This window comes from Coturnix japonica, chromosome 6, assembly GCF_054131305.1.
Source record: "Coturnix japonica strain WE chromosome 6, WE-NBRP24, whole genome shotgun sequence".
Lineage (NCBI taxonomy): Eukaryota > Metazoa > Chordata > Aves > Galliformes > Phasianidae > Coturnix > Coturnix japonica.
In genome coordinates, this window is record NC_140668.1 from 4877537 (window position 1) to 4891664 (window position 14128).

The 14128-nt window shown below is 43.4% G+C and overlaps 1 protein-coding gene and 1 long non-coding RNA gene across 2 annotated transcripts; both read right to left on the reverse strand.

The window, feature by feature from the left end:
• Positions 1-917: 917 nt before the first annotated feature.
• Positions 918-3535, reverse strand: LOC146760281 (obscurin-like). Its single transcript, XM_085550801.1, has 3 exons — positions 3195-3535; positions 1944-2210; positions 918-1298 (listed from the first exon to the last, which is right to left on the reverse strand). The coding sequence occupies exons 1-2, from the start codon at positions 3503-3505 to the stop codon at positions 2177-2179; spliced, it is 345 nt and encodes a 114-aa protein (XP_085406927.1). The 5' UTR covers positions 3506-3535; the 3' UTR covers positions 918-1298; positions 1944-2176.
• Positions 3536-6019: 2484 nt separating this feature from the next.
• Positions 6020-8296, reverse strand: LOC146760282 (uncharacterized). The gene is made up of 2 exons (XR_014947406.1): positions 8030-8296; positions 6020-6075 (listed from the first exon to the last, which is right to left on the reverse strand). It is a non-coding gene; the product is annotated as an uncharacterized LOC146760282 (long non-coding RNA).
• Between the last annotated feature and the right edge of the window lie 5832 nt (positions 8297-14128).

The window sequence follows — 14128 nt, forward strand, 5'->3', positions numbered from 1 at the left end:
ATATTTTCTGAAAACTAAGAATTGATCCTGCTCAAGGAAACAGAAGAGAAAAACATCACCCACAGGCTGCAGATATTTACCTCGACTTCTCTACATGCCATCCCCAGTGTGCTTTTCAACTCACCTTGCACAGTGACCCTGGCTTTTGTTATGGAGTCCTCTGTCTCACAGGGGTACTCCCCACTGTCCTTGGCAGTAGAGTCATGGATGATCAGAATGGCCCCAGTTCCCTCCTGCTGCAAGTCGTACTTCTGGCTTTTTCTGATTGCTTTGCCATCCTTGTACTACCTGATGTTCAAATCCGGTTTTGACAGCTCACAGCTCAGGCTGATGTCCTGCCCTGCGGCTGCTGTCTTATCCTCCAGCTGTTTTGAAACCTCAGTAGGTTTTCCTGGAAGAAAACATTGCTTTTTGAGTAACATACACTTATGGTAGGATGCCTCTCTCAAAATACATGCATCTACATGCTGGAGATAAGTTAGAGAGGCACTTGCAACAGACGCCATCCTACAGCCAGCAGTAATCTGCAAAGTACAGACAATAGAATTCCAGGCAGCATTTATTCTCTCTTAAATCTACCCAATTGAGGATGATGAATCATGTCTGAAAACTGCCTCTTTCTTCTCTCCACTCATCACACTGGGAGCCTCGGATGATGCTCTCAGATGCACATGTTCTAGATAGGAATTTGTTGTACAGCTAGATGATGTGAAGGCCATCCCTTCAGCTTATACTTAGAGGATATTTGCTCCCACAGATCCCTCAACAGAGCATTCCTGATTTACTGTTAATGGAACAAGCTGTAGTGAGATGCCCATTTCCAACACTACCCCAGTGCTTTGGGTAGTTCTCACATTTGTGTAAAATATTTTGTCCTTTTACTTATTTTTAAGAGAAATTCTCAGTGCTTTGAGTTTCAAGTAGAAGGTTGCTATTCACTTTAACCATATTATGAGTTAGCTCTCACGACAATCTTATCAGAAGACAGTTGAAGGAATCAGGCCCCAGAATCTCTCCCATCTCATTACCTTTCACAGACAGAGAGGCTTTGGAGGTTAGACCACGGGCAGTAAAAACGACTTCCCCAGCGTCAGTAGGAGTCACACTTTTGATAAAGAGAGTATATTTCCGACTCACGTTAGAAGCTTTAAATCGCCCACCACTTTCCACTCTGCTTCCATTCAGTGTCCACTTGAACTCATCAATGCTTTCATGGGACGGAATGCATTCAAAAGTACAATCTTCTCCCTCCTGGATTTCAGTGGTTTTCAGCTGTTTGGTAATGCCACTATTCAGCTCTGGAAGGTAAGAGATAGGTTAGTATGAGGTTTATATGGAGAAAAGGCATTTGTGACTGACATGAGTAGCAGTACTGGTGTTTTAACTCAGGATTTGCAGAACATGGCTGCATTCCTTACTGATGTATTCTCTAAGACATTCTCCACTCAGAATTACCAGAAAGCTATAAAAAAAAAAGAGACGTGAATCTCTTGTCTTTGCTCTGGAAGAACTACAATTAGAGCAGCTCAGTCCATGGAGCAGAATGAAGATTCAATGAGCTACAGAGGGAAAAACCTAACAGAGAGGACAACTCTAGGATGCTGCGTGAGAAAAAGGGTTTTGCCTATGACAAGAAATTAAATGTTTCTATTAGCTAATTTGTTACCATCCTACCCCTACTGGTGTTCAAACCATTTCTCCATTTTAGGGATGTTTAGAAAGGAAATATTTCCAGGACATTCTTGATGTGTTTGGTGATTTTCATGGCAAAATGAAATACATTTACATCAAAAGCAATGGGAATTTTCCAGACATCACTGTGCTAAATTGCAGTAATACACTTCTATTGTAGAAACTATTAAGGCTCGTGGGGGAATAGGTGTAAGACATAGTGACCACACTGAATGTGCTTTCAGCACTCCTTTACTTTCCACAGTACTTACCCTGAATGCCGACCTTTGATTTGGCAACATCACGGACAATATCACAGGTATAGAAACCTGCATCTGACTTCTCGAGGTCATGGATAAGGGGATATAGGGTCTTCCCAGACTGTACCAGCTCATACTTGTTGCCAGAAGGGAGCACAACACCGTCCTTCTTCCACACTGGTTTGACCTTCTCTTTAGAGACTTCGCATTCCAATTTAATCACACCCCGCTCCTCACCAAAAACATCATCCAAGGACTTCACGAAGACAGCAGGCTTCTCTGCAATTAAAAAGGCAAAACAGAACAATGTGATACAGAAGTTGAGACATTTCCAGTTGCTTTCAGATTTTTAAAGAGGGATAAATAAATCTTTACCAGCACTGACGACACCAATATAGAACCTAAAGCGGTTTCATGTGTGTTGACTGAATGCACTTTATGGAATTCTGAACTAATCAGTAGGAGAATACAGGGAACAGGAGGGACAGCCTGCATTGCCTTGGGTGGGACTGATATCATATGAAGTAATTGGGATGCAGCTTATCTAAAGCTGGAGAGCTGGCATTGCCCTCACATGGAGCAGAGCTCATACAGCAGGCCACAGGATTAAGAGGATAAGCTGCTGAACACTTTTGATTTTCCTGTTTTATTGACTCCTTTTATCTATCTTCTATTTCACACATCAGATGTTTATACTGGGGAAAAAACTTCCACCAAATGCAAAAGAAAGGAGAAAGAGGAAATCCTTCAAACTCTGAGCGCATAGAGTAAAAGAGCTTAATTGCTGGGGAGAGCAGATTAGAATCACAGTACCCTTTGAATTGGAAGAGGCCCTTCAAGGCCATCTAGCCCAGCTCCCCTGCAATAAAAAGGGACATTCACAGCTAGATCAGGTTGCTCACAGCCTGGTCATTAGTCATCCCAGAGGCAAAACACACACTGAATGATCTCTCCCTGCAGTCATAAATCCTTGGAGACAACAGCATTGACACTGCATGTTACTGAAGCAGTAAAAGAAACTGCTCTTGTAACTCTCCTTGTGCTAAATAAAATGATGATAAAAAGCAATGGAATGCTTTGGCAGGACACCAAAACCATCCTCCTTCGTTGATATCTGCTGCAATGGAACCTTCCACTGGAAGAAAGCCTCTGATGACTTGTCACCCCAGAGAGGTGAGCTTTAGAAGCAGGACTGCTGCACATTAGAATGAACTGGAGCTCCTTAGCATCTCTTACATCCAGGATGGGTGTGATCAGACCCACCTATCACCTTCAGGTGCGCTTTCTGACACCTTGTCTGACTTCACTGTCACTGTGCCAGCATCTTCAGGCTTAACCTGCTTCATTGTCAGTGTGCAGCAATTGCCAATGTTCTTGATGTCATTGTAATTGTTGGTGTAAAGGAGGTTGCCATTCAGGAACCATTCCACGTCCTCGTCATTATGGGACAGCTCGCAGGAGAAGACAGCAGAGCTCTCTTCTTCAATTTCTACATCCTGCAGGTGCTTTGTTACTTCTACATTGCGAGCTGTGGGGAAACAAGGTGAACTGTTACCACTGTTACTATAAATCATACTGGGATGTGGTAGAATGGTTGGACTAGATGATCTTTGTGTAATCTTCTCAGTGAAGATTATACATTTATAAAGTTAGCAGGAGAGAACGGCAGAAATCAACTCCAAGAAGAGAAATCTGAGGTGAAATAGGACATGGAAGAGGCCACCCTCCCTGCTCATACCTTCAGCTGTCAGCGTGGCCTCAGTCTCTGCAATTCCTGCCTTGCACTTGTACACACCAGCATCATCGGGCTTCAGCTTCAGAATCTTGAGCTCTGCTGAATGCTTATCCCTCTTGATCTTGTACTTCTCAGAGGGCTTGATGAGTGTGTGGCCCTTGAACCATTTCACAACCTTTGGAGAAGGCCTGAAGTCACAGGACAGGATGACAGAATGATGTTCCAAAGCTGTCTTGTCCTCCAACTTCCTGGTGATTTCTATATGGTAATCTGCAAAGCAGGGGTGGAAGAGAAGAAAGGATGAGGACAATTGGAAGAAGAGGAAAGTCTCTTGCATGTATTCCATTCCAATTAATGTCAAGTTCACAATGGTTCTTTGAACGACTCTAAAGATAAAACAAACGATTGTCTATAGGGAATGCCATTGACTACATTTCTACAAAGTAATACTGTATATTATCTACCAAATGCAAGGTCCAGCTCTTGTTCTGTGCTTATTAAATTGCTCCCAATTGTTGAGGCTTTTATTCAAATAAGAGTGAGTTGAAAATATAACAAGTACTTCAGGATGTGAATGGAGACTCTTAGGCTGGGGACAACAGCAGATAAAAAGCCTGCAAGTTTCTTTCAGATGAAATCAATGACAAACTGCATCAAATTTAGGTGCTACCAAACTTAAACTTGTCTAGTTCAGAAATACAATTAATTTCACCTGATTTGACTTCTTTGGTATAGCCAAGGACAAAACCTCAGCTCTGTAGATCTGAATAGTAAGCACACCACAGCTATTCAAACAGATCTTTTACTGAGATGCAGCTGTCTCATTTAGTGTCCAACGACTTTGAACTGGAAATGGAGCAGACCCTCCAGACACACACAAAATATTTCAAAGACCCCAGTGAAGGAAGGCTGTACGTTAATTAATTCTTCATCTTCATGATGTAAACCAAGCCTGGATATGTTACCTCTGACAAGCAGATTGGCTGTGGATTTTGATTTGCCAGTTGAGAACTGAATGATGCTTGTCATATCAGTGGTGGTTATCGCTATGGCAAGCTGGTGGATGGTGCCTTCTTGCTGCATAATCAAGTTTCTGCCAGCCTGTAAGACTTCCCCACGTAGGAATACCACTTGGGAGGTTTCACAGAAGGAATGGATATCTCGCATTCAAATTTGGCTTCTTCAGGCTCAGTCACATCCTCATCACACAGCTCCTTTACTAGATTAACAGATTGCTCTTTAAGAAGGATGGAACAAGAGAAAGCAGATATTTAGAAAGAATGTAAAAAACCCTTACATTATCACCCCACTTACTCACGTCAGCATTACTGCACATGAACACTACACCTATCAGCTCAAAATGCCTTAAAACATCATTAAAAAATAATATAAAGAAAGGAATGTTGTTAAGAAGTCAGACAATAAGACTGACAACCTGAAGAGAGCCCAGATCTTCTGATTCCCAGTTCAACATCCAAATCAAACCACGACCTTCCCATCCCAATATCAAACTCCTCGCATTACAAAATGGAAAAGAGGTTCAATGAAACACGAACATTGATAAATACTTTGGTTAAATACAGCAACATAGCTCTGAACAACAAGTTTTCTCCAAGTAAAGGTCTCTGTAGCTCAAATGTAATGACTCTACTTAGGAGAAATTCATTTTCCAGGATGTTCTTGCCCTTATAATGGTAACAGTGGCAAAGCTGGGGACTGAACTCTTGAGTAGTGTGCTAACTCAAATGTCTCCCTTTTCTTTATCACACTTAACATCATATATATACCCTAACATTGTATATATTAAAAAAAAACCAAAAACCCTGTGTTCTTTTCAAACAGCAAGAGAAAATGAATAAAAAGTCAAGCTATGTTTTTTATCCCTCAACGTTCAAACACAAATCTGAAGTTTAAAAGTAGAAAATCAACCTCGTAAGAAAATAATCTGTTCTACTTAGCAAAAGTAAAACCCAAAAGACAAGCTGGATATTGTGTGGGCAGAAAGGTAGGTAGGTAGGAGTTTTTATTTCTGTGAAAGGTCCTGATGGTGTTTAACTTTTTTGACATTCTTGCAAATGATGTTAGCTGGTCCATGTCACTTGTTCCACCCTAACCTCAGTCCCAAAACAAAAGGGGAACTCCCTTCTGAACCTTCTTCACTTCATTTCAGATGTCTTATATGCTTGATCTCCAACCCACCCCCCACTCAGGAGAAAGATCCCCCTCTTACACCCTACTATCTTGCCGCATTCTGATGTTGTCATCAGCCTTCAGCTTGTTGTCATCTTTGTACCACTGGCTCTGAACCTCATCGTGTGAAATCTCACAGACAAAAGATGCACTCCCATATTCATTCACTTCCACATCTTCCAGTGCTTTAACAATCTTGATATCTCCAGCTGTGAAACACTAGAGATATATTTGTCAGGGTATTTCCAGAACTGAGTGCAGCATCTTTTCCTTACACATATTTGCATAGAAAATAAGTAGGATTATGTTTTATTCTAAACCATCATCCATTCCTGAGTCATTTCCCTTTTCAACACAGTCAATGCATTATTGCCCGTGAACTTAAAGATAGACTTACTAGCTACAGTGGAGCTCCCTGCAAACAGTTTTCATGGAAACCAGAACCTCATTTATTCTAAAACATTTCAAGCAAAATTAAGGGTAGAAAAACAATAGAACTGACTGAATCTTTAAGGTCATTTAGTTCCAGTCCCCCTGCTATAGGCAGGGACACCTCCCTCCAGACCATCTCTTCTCCTCAGGGTCAAGGCTTCTCTCAAATCATTCTCCTCTAAGCCTGTGCCTGTGCTTGGGATTGCCCTGACCCAGGTGCAGGGCCTTGTACTTGTCCACACTCAAGTTCATGAGGCTGCCAAGGGCCCACCTCTCCAGCCTGTCCAGGTCCCTCTGAGTAGCATCCCTTCCCTCTAGCACATCAACAGCACCGCTCAGCTTGGGGTCATCTGCAAACTTGCTGAGGGTTCATTTGATTCCACTCTCCATGTTGCCTACAAAAATGTTAAATAACACTGGTCCCAACACCACCCTCCACCTGGACACTGAGCTATTGACTGCAGCTCTCTGAGTGTGACCATCCAGACAGTTCCCTATCCTGCAACTGGTCCATCCATCAAAACCATTTTTCTCCAGTTTGGTGACCAGGATGTCATGCAGGACGGGATCAAATGCTCTGCACAGGTCCATGTAGATGATGTTTGTTAGTGTATGTTTGGTGGCCCTGCCAGGCAGGGGGGTTGGAACTACATGATCCTTGAGGTCCCTTCAACCCGGGTAATTCTGTGATTCTGTGATTCTGTGATATGTCAGTTGCTCTCCCATTATCCACTGATGCTGTTACTCCATCATGAAAGGCCACCAAGTTTGTCAGGCATGGCTTGACCTTGAGGAAGCCATATTGGTTACCACCATCACTTCATCTTTATTTTCCAAACTATGCCAAGGAGAACTAGACAGAACTCTACAATGTCGTGTCACTACAAACCTGTCTGAATCATTGGCTTCTCTACATGCTCATCACTAGTCTCTCCTTAGCTTGTGTGCCCACAACGTATGGGGAATGTCAGCCACAAATCTTACCTAGGGGACATCTTTGCTTCAAAGTCCCTTGAACATCACACAATCCCTTTTAACTGTCCAGGTCTGCACTTCTTTATGTCAGAATCAGACCATATTTCTGTGCTGCTATTTCCCTTTCCTTCTGAAGGGCCTGGATACAACTTGGATTAACCTCAGGAGCAGAGTTCCTGCATAAAACAGCCAGTACTGAAACAGCAACCCAACCTGGTTGCAGACTGAGAGAGAAAATGAGAGTTCACCACCTGTGAATAATGAGACTTCTCTTATTTCCCTGGGAAGTAATGCCCACTTTTTTACTTTGACGGAGCTCCTTCCCATCCTAGAAGGGAAAATATTAAGTCAAATCTACATTAGTCCTTCCTTCTCTGCAATGGGTAAAGGCAGCCTTCAGATCTATGCTTAATTCACCCAATTCCCTAGAATTAATGGAACTGTACTTACTGGAACATATGCTGAAGCTTAAGCACAGTGCAGTGTTTTCAACATATAGGAATGGCTATAGAACATGCATAAATTCTGGCTGACATATGACAGCTTAAAGCACTGCAGAGGACTGTTAACAAGCCCGTTTGGACATCACCTTGAATAAATGATGTTATCCCCAAGTAAGGGAAGGAACAGCTGAGCACCGGGGAGGTACACAAAGGGCCAGAGCAAATTCTCACACTGTCAGGTGCAAAGAAAACTGAGATTTCACCCTAAAACCCAGTTCACAACAAGGCTACAAAATCCTGGCTGAGAATTTCTGAATGCTCACCAGTTGTTTCCAGCTCGAAGGTCATCTTCTGGCCAGCAGCCTCGCAGATGTATTCTCCAGCATCTTTCTTCTCCAGCTGCTCCACAACCAGACGCCGTGTTTTGCCCACAGATTCCATTCTGAACTTTCTGGAGGAGGCGAGCAGTCTTCCATCCTTGAACCATTTTACTCCAGTTGGATCCTGTGCTACTTCACAGCTCAGGGAGGCACTTGCTGCCAGGGCAGCACTCACCTCTTTCTGCACCTGCTCCTGGTTTATAAACACAGGTTTTGGCTCTGAGGGAAGAAAAGAAAAACAGAAGGACTGAAATGAGACCATCTTGCAGGTTTGTATGTACAGGTTGGAACAGGTATAGGTTACCACTTGTGCCCAAACTAATAGCCTTCACTAGAGAATATCAGCTCTTCTGTTGAAACAAAGTGTCAAATCTAGGCAAGAAAGAACCTAGGAACTGAAGGAACCAAGAGGGTCCTTGAACACCAGTCCCATGGTTGCAAGTCACTATGCAAACATATTGAACCCAAAAGAACATCTGACCTGCAGGCAACCAAAACCTGAGTTCCTTTTACTTAAGACCCACTGTGAAACATCAAAACACATAAACATGTGATAGTCAAACCACTGGCTGCCTTTTCATGACCCAGAACAGTACTCCTGGCTTCCTGAACAGACTCCTCATGGCCTCTACCATTGCCACACCTGTGACTGTCAAAGGCACAAAGGAAATATGCTCACCAACGCAGTCCTTTGTTCTTTGTGTGTGATTTGCAGATATCTATCTTACTTTGAGCTCTGGGAATAGTCAGCTCTACCAGGTCTCTTACTGTGAGTAGCAGACTCACCTATCCAGATGCAGCCTCCAACATAAAGGCATAGTAAAAAGGCAGTGTACTACTAGGAGAAGTTCCTGCTTCTCCTGCCATGAAAGGCTGCACGTAGAACATGCACTCCAGCCTCACTGCACATACTTTTCTTAGTCAAATGTTTAGGTGAACAGGAATTACAGTTTGGGATCTCAGGCACAGGAGAGATTTGAATAATATCTTGAATATTGCTTCCATTGTACATATATCAGTAATTATTATTCTACAGACAGACTGAAACAGGTCTTTGTGCCATACTAAAACCAAATACTTTCTACAAACCCAGGCAGTCAAGTATAGGGAAAAAACCTCAGTACAGACTACTGCACCTGGATCACTGTATAATAGAAACTAGATTTTACTTTACTGTTCTCTTCTGTATTTCAGACAACACCTGTCTTACCTGTGACATGAATCCTGAAGGTGAGTTTCTGGCCAGCCGCCTCGCAGCTGTACTCCCCTGCATCTTTCTTCTCCACCTGGCTCACCACCAGCCGACGCTGTTTGCCCTCTGACTCCACCCTGAACTTCTTGCTCGAGGTGATCAGTTTCCCCTCCTTGTACCGCTTCACCTCCGTCTTCTCCTGGGCCACCTCGCAGCTCAGCGTGGCATTTTCTGTTGGTGCAGCCTTCACCTCCTTCTGCACCTTCTGCTTGTTGATAAAGGCATTTTCTTCTTCTGGAATTTAAGGCAAACGGGCAAATTTAAGACATGAATCTTTTCTACACAGCCTTCCCCAAATGCCCAAGTTAGTCTTTGGACTGTACCGTTGAGGACAGCTTTCCCACTCACATTTCCTGACAGTGCTATGAACTGAATGCCAACATCTGAACTATATCAATTGCCAGTGAAGAACTTCCTCCCTGCCAGACCAAAACAGCTTAGATAGCCCTAAACTTGTTTTCATTTCCACCAGTATCATGTTCCAAAATCTTCAAAAATTAAAAAACACCCCTTTCCCCACTGTCCAGCAGCACACCAGCATACGCAGTCATTGAAAAGTCTGTTTCATACAAGGGGACAGGCATTAAATTGTCCAAACAAGCTGACAGCTGTAAGTTGCTTTGCCAGCAAAAGCCAGGTGAGGGGTCAAGGTTAAATTCTGTTTGTGATTAAGTCATAGTGAGGAAATGTATTTTTCTCACCTACTTATTTCTGAAAACAGTTCTAATATATCCTGAGTTTTCAGAGGCAGTAATAAAATGGTTTCCCCTATGGAATCATAGAACGGTTTGGGTATAGAAGGAAGCTTTAAAGATCATCCAGTCCAACCTCTTGCCGTGGTCAGGGACATCATTCACTAAATGAGGCTGCCCAGGGTCCCCATCCAGCCTGCCCTTGGACAATCCAATGATGAGTCACCCACAACCTGTACTGGACAATCTGTTCCAGTGTATCACCACCCTCATCATAAAGAACTTTTCTCATGTCCAAACTGAGTCTACCCTCTTCACTTTTGAAACCATTGCCCCTTCTTATGTTGCTACAGACCCTGGTAAAAAGCCTTTTTCCACTTTCTTATCAGACTCTCTTCATAAATAGAACGCCTGTCTTCCTCCATTTTGGAATGAAAAGCACCAGCTTGAAGCCTTTCTATTTTTAAGCATTTCTTTTGTACCTGCTATAGAGAAGAAAACAAAAGAAAATACTGGAAAACCTTTTTAGTTGAAGGTTTCTTTAATTTAATAGAAACCACCAATGCCGCCGTCTAGCATTGTGACCAAATGCTGTCTCTGAGACTATTTAGGAAGAAGCATTTGCAGGGGTGTGCTTGTGCCCTGAAGATATCTTTAATATTCTTTAATTTCCCCTGAAATTATTGACTTCTCATTTTGCTATCATTGCATCTACTTGAGATCCCCAGGGAAATTCCCGAATTATTTCCAGCCTGTCTTAAGCTGAGGCTACCCAAGTCCTCTGTGTTCATAGCTTCAGAAGGCAAACAGGAATGTACACAAATTAAACAGAATTTAAGCACCGTCTACATCACTGAATGCTGGGGTTAAATGTGTCAAACCACTTAACTTTCCCCTCCTTCTTTGTTGGGGGGTTCAATACAGTCGAAACAATTTCTCTCATCTGTGACATCAATCTTGAAAGTGAGTTTCTGGCCAGCAGCCTCGCAGCTGTACTCCCCTGCATCTTTCTTCTCCACCTGGCTCACCACCAGCCGACGCTGTTTGCCCTATGACTCCACCTTGAACTTCTTGCTCGAGGTGATCAGTTTCCCCTCCTTGTACCACTTCACCTCCGTCTTCTCCTGGGCCACCTCGCAGCTCAGCGTGGCATTTTCTGTTGGTGCAGCCTTCACCTCCTTCTGCACCTTCTGCTTGTTGATAAAGGCATCCTCTGCTTCTGGAATTGAACTGGAAAACATTGGGTAAAATATACATTAGATATGAGCAACTTGTGACTGGAAGACATTAAAAGTTGCTTCTATGTTGTATTGGACCATTTCCTGGAGCAACTCTGCTTCACAGTGTTTATCACACATTATAATGCATCCTCAGCACAGTCCCTATGGTCATCCCATCCCTCTGGGTAGTCTTTACTATCAGCTTGGACTCCTAATTTTCAGATTACTTCTAATGAAGACAATGACAGATCTTCATCTGTCTGTCTTTTGATATTGCTCCACTCTGCACTGGATATCAGCCAAGTACAGCTCAATTATGAAGACCTCAAAATCAGGAAACCATAGAAATTTAAGAGCAGAAAACCATCTTTTGACTCTACCCTTTGGTAATGATATAGCCCTTAATATGGTGAATATTTGGCCTACATTAGATTTTGTAGCTCAGTTTTATGCATAAAGCATGGTTTTGTACTCACAGCAACCCCTGATTCTTCAGAGAACTGGCTGAGGTCATCTCCTCTTAATACCTAACACATATAGAAGAAAGTGTTTAAAGCCCACCTTACCCTTTGTGTCAACAAATGGAGTTAGCATCAGAAAGATATCAAGTGTAATTAGTTAGGCATACACACTTCAGTTAAGGTGATTCAGTTAATCACTTTGCTAAGTGGGATCGATTGATACATTGAATCTTTTATTGATTACTTTAATGACTGTTTTATCTGATTCTCCTTTTACCAACAACTGGTTGCTGAGAGCGTTCATGCTAGCTCCTATTTGAGGCGTGGAAGAACAGATAAACCCTAAATAAATGGGCTTCCATTTCTATTCCATGGTTTGCCCTACAGAAGGCTGTAGAAGTGCAGAATATTTCTGACGCACTTACATCATGGACTTCTCTAGTGCTAGCCAGCTTCTAACAGCAGAGCAATTTTGAATAAGCTTCCTATGCTTGTTTGGGTCCCAGGAAAGATCCCAGGGTCCTGATGCTGATACCAAGACAGAGGCTCCAAGCATGAATGCAGGACTAGCAGGTGTGAGGGGGATTGACATTGCCTTTTATTTGCAGTGGAGACATGGAAGACCACTCATTCAGATCATTCATGCAAGCATATTCAGGCATACCCAGCTCAGGTGACCGGGAAGGCTCCTGCTCCCCAGCAGTCATGGCAAACCCTTCCAGGACCTGTCCCCTATCTCCTTCCTCCCCGCTGTCACTCTGTGAAGCCTTCTGCTGCCATCCCTTTCCCTTCCTTCATGACTTTCTCCTCTGCATGCTGTCTGAATTCTGAGTGGCAGCAGCTGCCCAGGAGGGTAAGTTCAGCTCAAGTTGCTGTGCTGCTGACCGTTGCAGTACGTGCAATCCCAGGATTCACACCACAGCTCTACCACCAGCACTGCAGTCCACTGAAGGCGAGGGAGCAGGGCAGCAAGCCAGTGCAAGAATGCAGTTGATACACTCTACATTTGATCTCCCTGCTTGAATTGACTGTAGAAGCATCATTCTCTCCGCCCATCTTCAACAGCCCCTGTTTTGACTGATGGTTTTCAGGGGAGGTTCAAGTTGGATGTTAAGAAAAACTTCTTCTGAAGAGGAATGGTGATGTGGTGGCACAGCTTTGCAGGGAGGTGGCGGGGTCACCATCCCTGGAAGTGTTCAATAACCATGGAGATGTGGCACTAAGGGACGTGGGCAGTGTGCATGGTGGGATGGGGTGAGGCTGGATGTGGGGATCTTTGTGGTCTTTTCCAACCACAATGATTTGATGAAAATCAGAAGGGTTGCTTATTAGCAAGACAACAAACATGGCCTAGACCAAACAGGTGATGCAAAACTTCTCACAAATGCAATGGAGCTTTGGCCCACTTCAAATAAGGATTTCAGCATGCACCACAAATACTGAGATAATGAGATGGCAGAATCAGCCCTTTTTACTCTAGTTTTCTATAGGTTTCCAAGGTGTGCAGCACTTGTTTCTTTTAAGCAAGAAGGTCTAATCTGCATCCCGTAATGCTCAACACTGAGCACCTAACATTCAACATGTCCTTAAAATGGGATTGTTCTGTGCTACCAGTGGAACCCTGGGGTAGAGGAACCCTGAAAAGCTTTCTGAGTGCAATGGTAAGAGGACAATTTAAGACTCAGAAAGCCATTGCACTTTGGGAGAAGCTAGTAAGATGAGGATTTCTGTAGTGAAAGAGCCAACCACTCCAAGAGTACTCATAATCCCTCCTGACTTTCACACCACATCATTTTGCAGTGAGGGCTGGACTTGCACATCATGTTACAGTGAGAAATACATAATAAATACAGCAACAGTAGCTAGGCAAGCACTCTCTACGTATGGCAGAGGAGGAGGTATTACATTACCCTGTGCAGCCATGAGCTCATCCGGTCTGAAAGAGAACAGAAAACCTTTGGTTTCTGAGGCAAACAGCTAATAATAGCCCTCAGCTAGCAAAATTCAAGTGTAAAAGCACTACATTTCTGGGTTTTCTCCCTACACCTCTGCAATAAGACGTGGGCTGGCTTTGGCTGCTGAGGATTAACTTGGTTGATTCCAGCTGTTGCCATAGTCTTTCTGTCAACGTTCGTGTTTCATTTGCTCTGACAGATACCTCCCAAATCTACCCTTTCTGTAAACCACTATTTGCTGAAACTGCCAGTTTCCTGAGCCAAAAGCATGAGCGACACAACTCACGGAACAGATCCAAAGGCCCCAGAATCACATCCACGTGGTGTGGGAACAGTAAGAGCTGATAGTTTAGAGTCTACACCACAGGCAGCAGCAAAACTGTCTACTACAGGAGCAGAGACGTATTGCACACCAGGGACTGAAGGAGCAGAATGCCCCAAGATGGAGAGAGCAAAGACTGC